Consider the following 18,025-nt stretch of genomic DNA (forward strand, 5'->3'; position numbering starts at 1 on the left):
AGAGATAACCAATCCCTGCGTCGTCACAATATTGCCGCCAAAGTCCATCACTGGCTCTTTCTTTGAGTTCCACATTGATCCCATTTCAATTCTGGCATCAAATGTGTTACCAGCCACTAACGCACCACAGGGAAATCCCTCTGGACCTTTGGTGATGTTGTGCCACCATGAGACAAAGACCAACCTGGTGGTCGAAATAGTACAGTGGGCTCATTCTCCAGCTCATCCTTGTCATAATTATCATCATGGAACTGACATTCTAGACTAGATATTTCTCTCCTAGCCATCTGGTGTAAGAAATTCGGCGATTTCCAGCCTCTATACTAGATTTTTCTTTCTATACTCTTCTAACTATGATGGGGTTGAAAATTCAGTGCTACAAGTATACCTCACGGCCATGGTGCTGAAACTATTAAATTTATTCAATGGACTATCCAATGTCACTTGTCCATGTTCTAAATGAAGTTCTTTTACTGCTTCGATTTTCCAAGTTCCGCAAACACAAGTTCAAGGTGTGAAATTGTTGTATGGTGAATGTATTGGTTGGTATATAGTGTGAATGTGCATTGTTATATGTTGGATGGTCGATATATAATACATGACCTTTGAAGACCGTATACTCCTTTATGTGTTGAGTTTTTAAAGGGTCATATTGTATATGGATAATATAGGTGATGATGTTTTGGAAACATAGCCACCGAATTTTATTACAAATACATCAATTTTTTTGTGCAACCACTAAACTTTTTTTTAGGTCAAATTAGTTTTTTTAATCATGAGTGGTCCTGGAAGATAAAACACGCCCTCATTTTCAATGAGTTATGGAAAAGGATTTGTGAAGGAGAAGGAAACAATGCACCTACAAAGCCCATCATTAAATAAAGAGCTTGTCATTTGGGAAAACAAGAACAACAAGACCTATGCTTTGATTGCAACATCAGTAAATGAAAAGGTGAGTCGCCATATTTCTCCATTTTCAAATGTTTTTGAAGCTTTTAAAAAGTTGAAGGAATTGTATGACTCACACTCTAAACTTAAAGTTGTTCAATTAATGATTAAGTTGTTCAGTGTTGAACTGAAAAATGATGACCCTCTTGCCTTAGCATCAGAACTAAGATCAATTATGCATGATATAAAAGCCATTGATGTTGAGATAAATATTCCTCTTACAACTTATGTCAAAGAACTATATCCCACTTATTCACATTATCTTGAGTCATTGCAAGCAAGTGGAAACCTCAAGGAAATTACCTTTGACTCCCTCAAAAAGAAATTTGCTAAGAGAGAGAAGACTTTTGGCAAAAAGATGTGAAACTCTGGTGACCCAGATCCCCAACCGCAGCAACTGATTATATTTCTCCTATTGAATCAAGTTATTTACAGTATTATACGGTAAACATCGAAATAAATTCAACTGCAACCTTCATAACTTAAATAATATGTGGAAACGAAAATTGAAAAAGAAAGAAGTAGCACACACAAGTGACACCATTGATTTTGGACAAATGTCCCTAAAAAAAACCAATGCAGGAAAACTAGCGTAACAGCTGAGGGTTTATATTATTATGCAATAGTTTCTAAATACAATCTTTGGATGCCTTACTGGCTATCCAATACAGAGAATCTCACTGGCATAGAATTAGTGAAAGTACCTAACGCTATTGGTGGAGATTCGACCTTGATCCAACCGCGCAATGGCTAGCCCCAAGTTTCCTCTGTGCAACCTTTGCACAATCACTGTGTTGCTCTATGTCACACCTTATGGGCACTGCGTCACTCCATCAGGTTGATCAATCTGTTGGTTGGATGCTCTATCATTTGGCCCTTTGATCTCACACTTCGGATCCTGATACTGAATCTAATTTGCTCCTTAGCAAATCCACGAATCTCCTCAAGGGCTCTACGTTGCCTCAATGTGTCTTTGCGTTGCCCCTTTTGGATCTCTCAATGCCTCCTCTACAACATATCCCCAGATCAAGAAACACTCCAACTGAAAAAACTATCCCTGCCCCTCACTACAAGAAATCTCCTCATTGACCTCTCCGACAACTGTTGTGCAACTCTCTTGAGAAAATCGATCTTTAGATTTAGGCATCCATTAAAAATAATTAATTATTTTAATAAAAGCTTCTCCGGGTGGAATTTCCCAAAATGATTTCTAGGTATTCTAGAATACATGTGTCCTAGCCTCCCTACAAAATTTGAGGCTTATAGCACATCCAACACTCCCTATTAGCGAGAAATGTGTTCTAATAATGCAACTTGCTGAAGCATCACCCTTCTCTGTTACATCTCCCTCTGCGTTGTTGATGTTTGACATCACTGCCCACCAACTACTATGCAAATGTTGCATCTGTGTTGCTACTGGCCCGGCCACTGCCAACACTGAAACCTTCTCCTACTGCTCCTGTTGCTGCAACAACGGAAAAACATCCAAAATACTGAACCAAATGTGTTCAGTGTGATGCATCTGTTGTTGGAGTTTTGACTACTGCCAGTCTTTGCGCTATCACTAAAGCCACTGTGTTATTGCTGACTCTGCTCTGTGCCAACTACACCACTGCCAACACTAGCTCTGCACTACTCAAACTCTAGCGCTCTTAGCCACTGCAACTGTCACTCTGACACTCCTCTGCACAAACTAACCATGGTCCATCCTGCTACTTCTGATATGGGCTCTCGTAGGCAAGGTATTGATCCAAGAGGTGGACTCCTCAAGGATCCTACCCATCTGCAATTCTTTTGAACTACAATATTAGATCACCCACTTCTCCCCTGGAGGTATTTGGGCAATCACGATGAACTCCTCTTCCTCGAACTTTGCAATTGCAGCCTGCGGATCATGTTTCTTGTCATTATCCTTCTTCTTGATAGAACATTGTATAACATAGTGACCAAATTCACCACACCATAAACATTTGATCTTTGAGACATCTTTCTTCCTCTTTCGTTGCTCCTACTAGCCCTTTGATGCAAAGGTTGCATTCTCTTCCTCCTCCTTGGGCTTTGTCCCACTGTTGTTGTTGTCATCAAGTTTGCACTTGACTAAGTCTCGCCTCATCTCTTTTTGCTGAAGAGTGGCCCACATTCCCTCCCAATGTGACAATCTCTCTCTTCCCAACATACTCTAGACAAATACTTGTCATTCTTCTAAAACTGAATTCAGGGCCAACCTCACCATTTATGTAGATTGAGGTGTTGATCCTACCACTGCCAACTAATCTCGAACTTCCTGAAGCTTTGATAAGAATAGATCAATGTGTTCCCCTTTCTCCATCCATGTTGATCTTATCGTCTCCTCCAAATACATCTTTCACTGCTCGGAAGATCCTTGATATAGCATAGCCAAGACATCCCACATCTCTTTAGTCATCTCTTTTCCAACAATGTGACATACAACGTGATCCCTTGCTCCATTGAGGATCAATCGCTTGGCCTTTGTAATCTCAACCTTGTACTTCTTGAGTGGATATGCATCACAGGGTACAAGTACCACACTATCAACATACATCTTGAGATCATATTCATCCATAAGGCATGTGATCATAGCCTTCTAGATCACATAGTTGGATGCTCCATCTAACCAATCTTGATCTCTCAGCGCGTTAGCTGCCATCTCTACCAACAAAATGTTGAACTTCCTTCGCTCTCCTCTGCGTTGTTGCTCAGCAAATGAGAAATCAAATTCCAAGGCTAAGAATTCTCTGAAGAGAAAATTCCCTCTAGTAGTGTTTCCTTCCCTCTTCTAACGTTTTTCTACCTTTGCAACTACTACAGAAAATTGCAACTCACCAAAAAATTGCTATGCGTTGAATTTGTAACTACATTGCTCTCTCTACCACTCACAAATCATGAACTAGAAATCTTACCTCTGTGTCAACTCACTCAAAGAGAGATTTTCCTCTAGAATCTTTCCCTCCTGGCTTGGATTGCGCAATCCCTCTAGGGATTCAATATGTTGCCTGCATAGCACTTCGATCTCCCTCCTCTTCAACACTGGGCTCTTTCAGTCTACTCTTTTGCTTCACCTGCCCTCTGATACCATGTGAAAATCTAGTGACCCAACTCTTCAACATTGGGCTCTTTCAGTCTACTCTCTTGCTTCACCTACCCTCTGATACCATGTGAAAATCTAGTGACCCAGATCCCCCACTGCAGCAACTGATTATATTTATCCTACTAAATCAAGTTATTTACAGTATTATACAGTAGACATCGAAATAAATACAACTACAGCGTTCACAACTGAAATAATATGCAAAAACAAGAACTGAGCAAGAAAGGAATAGCACACACAAGCAACACCATTGTTTTTGGACAAATGTCCCCAAAGAAACCCAATGCGGAAAAATTGGTGCAACCGCTGAGGGTTTGTATTATTATGCAGTAGTTTTTTAATACAATCTTTGGATGTCTTAATGGCTATCCGATACAGAGAATATGGTTCGCAGAGAATTAGTGAGAAGTACATCACACTATCACTGGAGATTCAACCTTGATCCAACCACTGAATGGCTAGTCCCAAGCTGCCTCTGCACAATCACTGTGTTGCTCTGCGTCACATCTTTTGGGCACTGTGTCACTTCATCTTGCTGATTGATCTGTTGGATGGACTCTAACCTTTGGCCCTCCGGTCTCACACCATTGATCCCAACACTGGATCTGATCTACTCCTTAGCAAATCCATGAATCTACTCAAGGGCTTTGTGATGCCATAGCGTGGCTTTACGTTGCCCCTTCTAGATCTCTCTCTGCCTCCTCTGCAATGTATCCCTGAATTAGGAAACTCTCCAACCGAAAAACTATCCCTGCCCTTCACTGTAAGAAATCTCCTCAATGACCTCTCCAACAACTGTTGTGCAAGACTCTTGAGAAAATCGACCTTTTGATCTCACTGGATGTGTCTTCCAAATCCCCATTAAAGCCTCTTCTTATAATCTTCTTGTTGAGTAACCAATGGCCTAGATTAGATTCTAATCAATGGCTTAGATCATTTTGGCTTGATCCTCGTCTTCTTCTGGAAGTTTCACCCTCAGTGTAATTAATATTTTTTAATTATTTTAATTTCTTAAGTTTAGATTTTTTAATTATTTTTTATTTACAGTATTTGTTTCGCCTCATCTCTTTTTGCTGAAGAGTGGCCCACATTCCCTCCCAATGTGACAATCTCTCTCTTCCCAACATACTCTAGACAAATACTTGTCATTCTTCTAAAACTGAATTCAGAGCCAACCTCACCATTTATGTAGATTGAGGTGTTGATCCTACCACTGCCAACTAATCTCGAACTTCCTGAAGCTTTGATAAGAATAGATCAATGTGTTCCCCTTTCTCCATCCATGTTGATCTTATCGTCTCCTCCAAATACATCTTTCACTGCTCGGAAGATCCTTGATATAGCATAGCCAAGACATCCCACATCTCTTTAGTCATCTCTTTTCCAACAATGTGACATACAACGTGACCCCTCACTCCATTGAGGATCAATCACTTGGCCTTCGTAATCTCAACCTTGTACTTCTTGAGTGGATATGCATCACAGAGTACAAGTACCACACTATCAACATACGTCTTGAGATCATATTCATCCATAAGGCATATGATCCTAGCCTTCTAGATCACATAGTTGGATGCTCCATCTAACCAATCTTGATCTCTCAGCGCGTTAGCTGCCATCTCTACCAACAAAATGTTGAACTTCCTTCGCTCTCCTCTGTGTTGTTGCTCAGCAAATGAGAAATCAAATTCCAAGGCTAAGAATTCTCTGAAGAGAAAATTCCCTCTAGTAGTGTTTCCTTCCCTCTTCTAACGTTTTTCTACCTTTGCAACTACTACAGAAAATTGCAACTCACCAAAAAACTGCTATGCGTTGAATTTGTAACTACATTGCTCTCTCTACCACTCACAAATCATGAACTAGAAATCTTGCCTCTGTGTCAACTCACTCAAAGAGAGATTTTCCTCTAGAATCTTTCCCTCCTGGCTTGGATTGTGCAATCCCTCTAGGGATTCAATATGTTGCTTGCATAGCACTTCGATCTCCCTCCTCTTCAACACTGGGCTCTTTCAGTCTACTCTTTTGCTTCACCTACCCTCTGATACCATGTGAAAATCTAGTGACCCAGCTCTTCAACATTGGGCTCTTTCAGTCTACTCTCTTGCTTCACCTACCCTCTGATACCATGTGAAAATCTAGTGACCCAGATCCCCCACTGCAGCAACTGATTATATTTATCCTACTAAATCAAGTTATTTACAGTATTATACAGTAGACATCGAAATAAATACAACTACAGCGTTCACAACTGAAATAATATGCAAAAACAAGAACTGAGCAAGAAAGGAATAGCACACACAAGTAACACCATTGTTTTTGGACAAATGTCCCCAAAGAAACCCAATGCGGAAAAATTGGTGCAACCGCTGAGGGTTTGTATTATTATGCAGTAGTTTTTTAATACAATCTTTGGATGTCTTAATGGCTATCCGATACAGAGAATATGGTTCGCAGAGAATTAGTGAGAAGTACATCACACTATCACTGGAGATTCAACCTTGATCCAACCACTGAATGGCTAGCCCCAAGCTGCCTCTGCACAATCACTGTGTTGCTCTGCGTCACATCTTTTGGGGACTGTGTCACTTCATCTTGCTGATTGATCCGTTGGATGGACTCTATCCTTTGGCCCTCCGGTCTCACACCATTGATCCCAACACTGGATCTGATCTACTCCTTAGCAAATCCATGAATCTACTCAAGGGCTTTGTGATGCCATAACGTGGCTTTACGTTGCCCCTTCTAGATCTCTCTCTGCCTCCTCTGCAATGTATCCCTGAATTAGGAAACTCTCCAACCGAAAAACTATCCCTGCCCTTCACTGTAAGAAATCTCCTCAATGACCTCTCCAACAACTGTTGTGCAAGACTTTTGAGAAAATCGACCTTTGATCTCACTCGATGTGTCTTCCAAATGCCCATTAAAGCCTCTTCTTATAATCTTCTTGTTGAGTAACCAATGGCCTAGATTAGATTCTAATCAATGGCTTAGATCATTTTGGCTTGATCCTCGTCTTCTTCTGAAAGTTTCACCCTCAGTGTAATTAATATTTTTTAATTATTTTAATTTCTTAAGTTTAGATTTTTTAATTATTTTTTATTTACAGTATTTGTTTTGCCTCATCTCATCGCCTTATGTAAAAACTGCTTTCTTGAATGGAGATATGAAAGAAAATGTTTTTATGTCCCAACTAAAAGAATTTGTTGTGAAAGGTCAAGAACATTAAATATACAACCCTGTAAAATCCCTGTATGGCCTCAAGCAAACTCCACAAGCCTAGTACGAGAAGTTAACTGAGCATTTTTTAAAATTCAACTTCAAGCATTATGATTTTGATGATACAACTTTGCTTGTCAAGAAAGTTGACAAAACAATTGTATATCTTGTGGTGTCTGTATGTGATTTTTTTGATGACAAAAAACAATGAGAGTTATATTGCATTCATAAAGACGGAATTGAAATGACAGAGTAGAGATATGTTCACTACTATCTTGGTATTGAAGTAATTCAACCTCTAAAATTTATATTCCTCTCTCGAAAATACATTGAAGATCTGTTGAACAAGTTTGGCATGACTAAGTGCAATCATTTAACCACTCCAATGGAACAAAATTTAAAACTCTCATCCGCTGAAGAAAAAAAAAAATGATGCAACAAAATATAAACAGCTCATACAAAGTCTCAACTACCTTACTACTACCATACCCAACATTTCATTTGTTGTTGGAATCCTCTCCAAGTTTATGCAAAAGCCTTGTGAGGGACATTGGTCTGCTGCAAAAAGAGTTCTAAAGTACTTGAAAGGAACTCAAAACATTGGACTAAGTATACACAAGTGGGCGACTTCAGTGTGATTAAATACTCTAATTCAAACTTTGATGGAGAAAGAAATTGAAGTGTCTACTTCAAATTATGTTATGAATCTGGATCAAGAGCTATCTCTAAGAGATCACAAAAACAATCAGTTCCAATGGGTTCCACCACTCAAGCAAAATATGTGGTAGCAACAAAAGAAATTGTATAGCTCAAAAAAACTTTGAAAATTTTGCAAGAGAAACAAGTGCATTCAAATCCTCTCATGATTAACAACACTTTTGCAATAAAGTTAGCCAAAAACCCAAAGTTCTATTGAAAAAAAAAAAAAATCAATACAAAATACCATCTGATTAACATCATGTTGAAGCCAAGACAATCCACCTACACCATTGTTCCACATATGAGCAAATCACAGACATCTTGACCAAAGTTTTTGGAAGATAAAAGTTTGCAAAATTCATAATGATGTTTGGACTCGCCAACATCCTTTTAAATTAAGAGAGAGATGTTGACACTCAATCTTTGGAATTAGATAAATCCATGTAAATATTGTAAATAGAAAATAAGAATAGGAAAATTAAAAGATAAAGAGACATCAGGAGATGAGTCATAAGAGTCTCTCCTTCCATGTATATATTTATAATCAATCTTAATGTAAAAACACAATTATATTTGAGTTACATCCTAGCCTCTCTGAATGCCAAACAAATCAATCACCCATTTAGCATCCATTTGTGTCTTTTATTAATGAACTTTTGCTTTGTCCCCTTGAAACTAGCTATTAAAGTGTGACCTTTAGCTTCAAATAATCCATGAAAAATTTTGCATTCATACTTGAAACTAGTAAATATTGGATATGATACTATATTGAATATTAAGTATGTTACTAAATTTGAAATAAGAATTGGATTGGGTAAATAGAGGATACTTTAAATCGCTACAAAACCAAGCTCTAAATTTACCAAAACAATAATAACACTACTATTTTATTAATAAAAACCCATTACCCTATAGATATACTACCTTTTAAATATAGTATGTCCTAGCCATATAAACCAATCTTGAGCAGTGTCAGCGGAGCATTTATGTTGTTTTTTCAAATTTACAGTTACATCATTTACACGAATTTTCTCAGTATTCGTGTTTTCAATGTTGTATTTTTTTTATTTTAGATAATTATTCACATCTACACATTCTTGGATGGCCATGTTCTTCTGTGCCCAAGAATTTACTTAGCATATTAATGACTAAATAGAATTTTATTATTTGTTTTTTTTTTTAACAATTATTCAGATCCACCCATTTCTTGGATGGAAATCTTCTTATATGGCCCAAGAATTTACCTAACATATTCATTGCAAATAGAATTCATGTGAAAAGTGCAACCTTTGGCATATAACTTTACTTAACATATCCATTGCAAATAGAATTCAGTGAAGAGTGCAACCTAACATATCCATTGCAAATAAAATTCAAGTGAGAAGTGCAACCTTTGGCATATGACTTTACTTAACATATCCATTGCAAATAGAATTCAAGTGAAGAGTGCGATCTTTGGCATATGAGCTCAACATATATCAATTGTAAAAATAGAATCCCTTAGAATTATTTACACAAATTTTGCAGAAATAAAATCTCTTAGAATTATTTACATGAATTTTCTCAATATTTATGTTCCCAATATTACATTTTTATTATTATTTTATAGTTATTTATAATATTTATATAAATTTAAACAAACAAAGAAAAATTGCAAATAAAATTCAAGTGAGAAGTGCAACCTTTGGCATATGACTTTACTTAACATATCCATTGCAAATAGAATTCAAGTGAAGAGTGCGATCTTTGGCATATGAGCTCAACATATATCAATTGTAAAAATAGAATCCCTTAGAATTATTTACACAAATTTTGCAGAAATAAAATCTCTCAGAATTATTTACATGAATTTTCTCAATATTTATGTTCCCAATATTACATTTTTATTATTATTTTATAGTTATTTATAATATTTATATAAATTTAAACAAACAAAGAAAAATAAATAAGCAAAGTGTCTTTACTGTGATTTTTTAGCAGTGTTTTTCAGTAAATTTTTCTAATTTAATTTCTCTAAAATTAGGCAGAAATTTATTGAAATCACAAAACTTGATGGGTAACCCGTGCACAATTGAAGTGCCCTGAATCCATATATACAATTAAAAAAACAGTTTAAATAACACAAATCAAGATTACACCACAAATTTTTTTGTACTCGAAAATCCAAAAAATACACTAAAAACAACTCATGCACAATCGAAATGCCCTGAATCCGTATATACAATCAAAAAACCAGAATCCATATATACAATCAAAAAAACCAATTTAAATAACACAAACCAAGATTTCACCACAAGTCCAAAAAATTACACTAAAAACAACTCCTTCCATAAAAGCTAAACATAAGCTAAACATATCATTTGTTTAAACATATCATTTGTTTATGAATAAAATCATCAATCTAAGAAAATCAATCTGTATGACGCAGAAAATCAATCTATACGAGGCAGGATAAACTCCAAATAAATCCAATTGAAAATTGAGTAATAAAATACTTTAAAAATAATTATGCTGTGCTCATTCGAGTCCCGACCGCTAATTCGGGTCCCGACCGCGAGGCAGACAACAAATGTTATGACAACGCATTTTGTGTCGAAGTAAACACTAAAAGCTACCTTCTGATGACTTAATAAAAAATTCAAAAAAACAGAAGACATGTTCAAAACAGACATGTCCTCACATAAAAAACATAAAAACAAATTACACTAATATCTTGGTTAACTGTTAAAAAATAAATAATAAATAAAAAATCGCTTACCGACTCATAGGCAGTGCAGTTAGCAAATGTGATAACGACGCAGTTGCTGTCTAAGTAGACACTAACTACTAGCTTCTAATGATTCACCAAGAAATAAAATCCAAAGCCAGTGACAAATTATCGACCAATTATGAAATACAAAATTCAACATGCAGATCACAAAAAAAACGCTTGAGATCTAAGACAATTCCCCAGCTATAAAGCATAGTGAACACAGAATCTGCAAAAGCTATAATTCCCCATAACAATCGAATTATTAGCAACTAGCAGATATATACCAACAACCAATAGACTGTAAACATAATTCCCAGCTCAAGTTGGGACTTCAAAGCTTTACAGAATAAAGAAGCTGCAAACTATAAATCCTCGTAACAATAGACTGTAAACATAATTCCCAGCTCAAGTTGGGACTTCAAAGCTTTACAGAATAAAGAAGCTGCAAACTATAAATCCTCATAACAATCACAATATTAACAACTTAATTAGATGTTATGCAGATATACACCAACTTTCAATAGACTATAACGTAATTCCCAGGTCATGTTGGGACTTCAAAGCTTTCACCAATGGTGCAACACTACATCTATAAAGCTATTTTGACCGATGGCCAAGCCATACATCTATAAGTAGAAATTACAAAGAATTGCTCCCTCCCCGGTTTACATTTGTTAAGTTTTAGTTTGATTTTCTTTAAATAGAAAAATTAAAAAGAGGAAGTTGTTCAAATTTATCATATAAAAGAGCTACCCACATCTGAGAAAGTAGTTTGAACTTATAAAACTGAGACCAAGTGCCCCGCCTGTCATTCTCATCCTAAATACGTGGAACTTTTTCCATATCTGGAAATTAAAGAGAAGGATCAACATACATTTCCCGAATGCGATTCTATTTTGCCCTAAAATTAGGCTAGAGAGAAAAACTACACACGGGCTGAAACCTTCGGCGAAAAGACTCTCCAAATAGTTCATCTATTTAAATGCGACTAACAGAGACTCAAATAATTCAATTGTCAACTATTCAAATGCACCAACAAATGCCAAAACACTTGGAATGACTACAGATCACACCAGTCAGATATAGATGGCTACAGGAACGGACATCGTAGAATAGCCATAATCAAGTCCAGTCATGAAGACGCACACAACTCACAGTCCTGGATTCTTATAATAATATTGTGTACTTATTCCTCGAAGGATCAACAAAATAAAATTAAAATACAACACAAAGACAAAGATAAATACAATTATCATTGGAAATAACTCCCTTTAAGAAGCCACTCATAAAAATAACTCCCGTTAAGAAAGCCATTCATAAAATTAAAACTTTACTCATTACGTGAAAACAAAAATTAAAACATTCCAAATCAACCCTCAAATCTAACTGAACTTCCCCATTAATTGAAAAAAAAACAAAACACACATAAAAAAGCATTGGCTACAGTTGGACAAACTATACAAATCTGGCAGAGATGCAGTCAATCATACAGACTAGATGGGATGGCAAGATATTTAAAATCTGGAAATTCTTTATTGTGAATGCTAACGTAGCCCGCTGCAAAATTTAAAAGACTAAATGGGATGGGAAGATATTTAAAATCTGGAAATTCTTTAGTGTGAATGCTAACGTAGCCCGCTGCAAAATTTAAAATGAATATACTTTCTGTATGCAAAAGCTCATGCTAAAAACCCAACAGTTAGGAAGCCGTCAACCGTTAGTATAAACCCACATTTTGTAACATCCCTCGAGCTTCTTCTTGCATAACGCAAATGCCTCATTAAGTGCCTTCACACTTCCAAATCGTTTGTGTTAAATTAACCCCTTGCGGTTTGTCCATTTTCCATTTATATAATGGAAATGTTCTGTTTTCCCTGCGGCCCAATATTCTGGCCGCTTATTATCAGGGTTTGACTTCAAATATACAATCTAGTGCTTTGGCTGCCCACCTCCACACTTCGTAACCAAGAAGAGTCATTACAACCATGCCAATACTAGATTTAATATAACAAAATAATAATAAAGCAAAAACAAATAATAAAAACAAACAAACTAAAAGAATGTAATAGATCGAATGCCAAATAATCCAAAGCTTTTGCATATAATCATAGATTCAAAAGTCACGTCATTATATCCCGAAGGAACCCCTTATAAATCTTTGACAAATAGCTAATTCCCAATAGAAGATACAAAGGAAACCATATAAACAAAACTACAGGATCAACTTTATGCCGTAATTACAATTCTACTGTGTTCTACATTCTCCAAATACAATCCATGCATACTCTCAACGGATACGTGAAGATTATAAGTCACCAAGATTACTACATAGCTTTTAGCATTGTGATGAAGTGATTTACCTAATAGGCAAAAATAAAAATCGCATGTTCCCCCATCCAACATCCTAACACTTTTTTACTGATATCTGCTCTAGCTTTCATACATCCTTTGGTGGGTGATCGATGATCGTTCATGGGAAAAAATATTTGATCACATCTACACTGCCTTGCCTTTATCAGATTCACCTTCTTCTATGTGGGCCTCTTTCTTTGATTCTTCTATTGGTTCTTCCACTACCTCGTCATCTTCTGCTCGTGGCTCTTCATCTGCAAAAATATGATGGATAAATTTTATAATAAAAATTCAGAATCAGTATACAATCTTAAATAGGTCACAGATAATATTTTAGCAGAGAGATCAGGAGATACCATCTGCATCACCGTCATTCTCATCATTAATATCAAGGTCGTCATCATCATCACCCATGCCCAGTTTCTGAATGTACATGCAATTGAAAAAAATAAGTTCATGGCTGAACAAAATCTAAGTATTGACTTGACTAAATGTATTATAGATTTATAGCGAATAGGACATACCGAGAAGTCCATGCCACCAAAATCCATGTCCTGCCCGACTGGAGGCACTAAAACACATACATGGGGTTAGTGCAAATGAAATAAACAATAAATAACATAGGAACCATAAACAAATAAAGTACATCATTTATGTAAACATCTTACTAACATTTAGCATCTTTTTCTTCATCCTCATCAACCCATTTGTCCCAGTCAACTTTAAGGAAAGGCAGTCGCTTCGCTTCACTCTTCAACAACTGTTTCCACCATTTCTTTTCCTCTTTTTTAACGATGCAGATGATGTTTCTCAAACCAACACTGATTTTGCTTTCCTAAACAAGAACAATGGAAGTCAGTATTACTTCGATAGGACTCACGATAAATAAATATTGTTCAACTCTATAAATACAACTCAAATGAATAATGTATGCATAATATCCTCTATTTTCCTACCTCCGCATTCACCCTATCATACAAGTAAAAGTCAAGCTCATAATGTGTTTGCTCTTGCCCAGTAGTTGCAGAGAAAGTGAACTTTCCATCGGCTTCAAGCTTCACTTTTGGATTGTTTGCATCAGGTAACTCGATTGTGATATACAATTTATCAGACCTCTGGGCCCATTTAACTTCCGGATGTCGACTGAAAATCAGTTAAGTCCAACAAATTTCAGTTAACAAATAAGAGTGTTATATAAAAGGATATATCTCAAACAATAAAAAACAGTTACCTCCGTCAAGATGTAATCTTACACTCCCCTAACATGAAACAGATCTGATTTAAAACCAAACATATCCTAAAGAAAACACAAAAAATATAGCCAAAAACCTAACATATGCTATAACAAAACACACACATATATATACCTAACCACACTTGAAAACAAATTGAAAATCACCACTGTCAAAGCTATTTTTGGAATACTACCATCCTCTCATTGTCCTATATTTTTGTATTGCTATGAAAGTGCTTTACATTGGATACCATCGACGTTTAACAAAGGTTTTACTTAGACTTCACTAATATTAAAAATACGCACACTGCATAACCCAAACACAAATGCATACAGTTCAACTTAAAAGGTAAGTGGGAACAATAGGCCATACGAAGACTACCTTTCAAGGAGGAAATACATACTCTTGACACACATCATATCTAGGTCTGGCAGAATATTTATACATACAGATCACATCTAGCTCTCGCAGGATATTTCTACAGACACATCTTTAATTCCCCATATACCACACGTTGGCCTTACCAATAAACCGATATAGCCATCCACGTTCTCTTTTTGATGATCTACATTCCCAGTCCATATCAATTAACCCAATGATCTGAAATTTCATAAGTTTTAGTAGTTCCCAATGGTCTGAAATTTCATAAGTTTTAGTTATACAACTACTGAATTTCGAAGTCTGAATCCTCTTTCATGGGAGGAAATTGATATTGCATTCACAAAGACAGTTTGACTCCCAAAAGTGTTATGCTTCGATATGGATAAAGTTTAGACACCTTTCTAATATTTTGAAATATGAATTTCAAATGTAACATTCTTGCGATCAAGAGATTACGCAATAGTAAACAAATCCCAGAAGTGAATGTTGGAAGCAAAGATTGACTTCCAAAAGTGTCATGCTTGGATATGGATGAAGTTTAAACACCCTTCTAATGATATGAATTTCAAATGTAACATTCTTGTCATCAAGAGATCGAGCTATAGTAAATAAATCCCAAAAGTGAATGCTGAAAGCAACGAATATGCCAAATTATTTTACCTACAGGTAAAAAAGCATCTTCAAAGGGACTTGGTTTTCTATTCTTAATATATAGAGCATTGGTTCTATAATGAAACCCGAAGATTCTCGGGCTGTCCACCAGGGTTCCAATATCCTGCCCGGGTCACAAACATACGTCATGAGTTTCAAACGAAAGGAATGGAAAGGAATGAGGCTGGGCGCAAGACCTAGGCGAATTTGGCTTGCTCACTTCGGTGTATACCCTCAGGGCATGTTTCTGGAAACAATGAAAATAAGAAAAGTTAGACATTTTATTAGTGAACAGAGGCAAAATCTTCATTTTCCATTGTTTCAATTACAACTGCTAACTAACATGTTTTTCCAACAGTCTCAAATCCAGAGAATTCAGGAAGTGTTGGGTAGTTACACCTCCCTAGACTATAGGAGTCGAATCAGATTCTTTTTCTTTCTCAATACACAAAGGAGGTTCTCTGTCACAGAAAGAAAATGTCTCATACACCAGCACTCACCACCAATTGAATCAAATCACTGCACAGAGGTGGTTCTTTCTCACTACACAGAAAAGGTTCTTTGTCACAGAAAGAAGGGACCTCTTACACCACCAATCAACACGAATTAAGTGATTGTCTGGCTCCCTGCTGTGACTTTAAAATCCGATTATTATTTATATTGATAACATGCAATTTCATAAAATGGTATGGACATTAAGGGTCCAGCCTATAAGCCATTCTCAATCAATTGTATGATTGAGAACTTGATTGTTTAAAATCGCACGATCACCTATTTGTTCACCCCTCGCATATGCGAATGCCAAAAACAGAGGCACTGACAGAAAACAAAATAGGGAATACAACTTAGACACGAAAGTCCCAACAAAACAATATCATACAAATTATCAGCTTTGCTGTCATTTCAGAGAACGAAAGGGAAAAATTAGTATTACCAGAAGTGATGTGGCATTCTATTACTGCATACTTCTGAATTTTACATTACAATATCGAAAAATGCAATTCTCAATTTTAATTTGGCACTGTCTAGATGTTTTGGGATTCTTCTTAAGACCCTACAAAACAGCTAACTCCCAAAAAATAACAAAGGAAGTGCCAAGAATCCTTGGAAATAAAGGCATTGCCCCCTGTATATCAAAAAAGCCTTGACTGAAACCCTCCATGCATGCTAAATAAAAATAAGAAGCAAGGGCCAGCCAAAGGCTTATCACAAGTTCGAACAAAGAAGATAACACAAAGCCCGGGACGCCGATGTTGCATTTAATCATATAAAACTAAACTACTTCTTGGTATTGAAGGATATAAACCCTCAGAAGACATTTGAAACCCCAAATAAAGCAAACGAAAGGCAGCCATAATCAGAACTCAAAAAACACTTCATTGAGCTCAAGAAGCTTACCTCATTGTGCTTTAAATAGCTGTAAAACCGACAGAGAACGCTTCGATCCTCAAAACTCCCGGGGAAAATACAGCAAAACCGATGACAGAATGGCTTCTGAGAATAGCAAAGAGAAGAGGCGGAGGAGGAGCCTATAAATTTAAAAGGGTGAAAGGTCTAGAAGGTGCCAGAGACATAGATAAACGGACGGAAACAATACGGTAGGCTCCCGCCGTGATCATGGTTACCATATCAAACCCTCGTAGAGTGCCACGTCATCATTTCCTTGTACGTTAGTTGGGATCACTAAAAAGTTGTATGCCGCCTCTTCGATTGATTCTCTCTCATCCTTTTACCATATACGTAACGAATTTACCACTGTATTTGTTGTGATGCAAATTTACTTTACTAATTCATTCATGTGCTATCTCGAACATAAAGCATATTGTTACATTTTATTGTGACTAGTGATATCAAGTATCAATTCTCTTTAACACTTTGCATCTCTTTTCAAATAAAAGTAATGACTTTACCTAAAATATTTTTTTATTTTTATGTGAGGGCAAAATTTATGATATTAATTTAATCGTTAATCATTAATTAGGGCATCAATTTTTAGTTGTTATGTGTTAATAAAGGTCGATTCATTAAGGTTATTTAAGGGAAATAAGTAAACTATTACACCACTCGATTGTTGATGGTTCATAAAGGTAGAAACTTGATATCTCTACTTTTTGGGTTATTAAAATATTTCTTTACGTCAGATGAAAATGAGCTCTTACCCAATGAGACGAGTTGAGACGTATGCGGCTCGTTTAGACGAGATAAGAAACGTACGAGTTTTCTGAAGGATTTATGGACAGTCGAAAGACCGAGCTTTTGTAATGACTTGGGTTTTGGTATTGATTAAGGTGCAAGGTGCATAAGCAGCACACAAATTTGGATATTGGCTAGTTAGTCGTGCGAACTAAGGCTACACAAACCTGATGAAATTTGTCGAAGTTTTGAAGGTTTTTTGGCAGCGAACTACATAAGGGTTCAGCCCAACCTGTGTATACATTCTAAAGTTGTGCTACCTTGTGACAACAAGTCATTTGGGGCTTGGTCCAAGGCATGCCTTTGTAAACTAAAGTTAACGTAATAGAAGATTGTGGGGAAGCTTTGTTTGGGAGTTTCCCCTCCCTTTGCATATTGTTGTGTACTTGTACGTTTATTGTTGTTCATGGTTATTATGAAGTTGTTTGTTTATGAAGTATATATTGAAGTTAACAAAATTTGAAGATTGATACCAATTATCTTTCACGT

The 18,025-nt window shown here is 36.3% G+C and overlaps 1 protein-coding gene across 2 annotated transcripts; it reads right to left on the reverse strand.

The window, feature by feature from the left end:
* Positions 1-12,927: 12,927 nt before the first annotated feature.
* On the reverse strand, positions 12,928-16,910 carry LOC149229127 (co-chaperone protein p23-1-like). 2 transcript variants are annotated; one of them, XM_089378490.1, is made up of 6 exons: positions 16,742-16,910; positions 14,033-14,219; positions 13,749-13,911; positions 13,601-13,638; positions 13,433-13,499; positions 12,928-13,330 (listed from the first exon to the last, which is right to left on the reverse strand). In XM_089378490.1, the coding sequence occupies exons 1-6, from the start codon at positions 16,744-16,746 to the stop codon at positions 13,221-13,223; spliced, it is 570 nt and encodes a 189-aa protein (XP_089234616.1). In that variant the 5' UTR covers positions 16,747-16,910; the 3' UTR covers positions 12,928-13,220. The 2 variants fall into 2 exon arrangements, with proteins under 2 accessions (XP_089234616.1, XP_089234615.1); XM_089378489.1 differs by having other exon boundaries at positions 13,601-13,647; positions 16,742-16,906.
* Positions 16,911-18,025: the final 1,115 nt, after the last annotated feature.

The sequence above is a fragment of the Pinus tabuliformis genome, chromosome J, assembly GCF_031772625.1.
Source record: "Pinus tabuliformis cultivar Carrire ecotype Pingquan chromosome J, CPIR1, whole genome shotgun sequence".
Taxonomy (NCBI): domain Eukaryota; kingdom Viridiplantae; phylum Streptophyta; class Pinopsida; order Pinales; family Pinaceae; genus Pinus; species Pinus tabuliformis.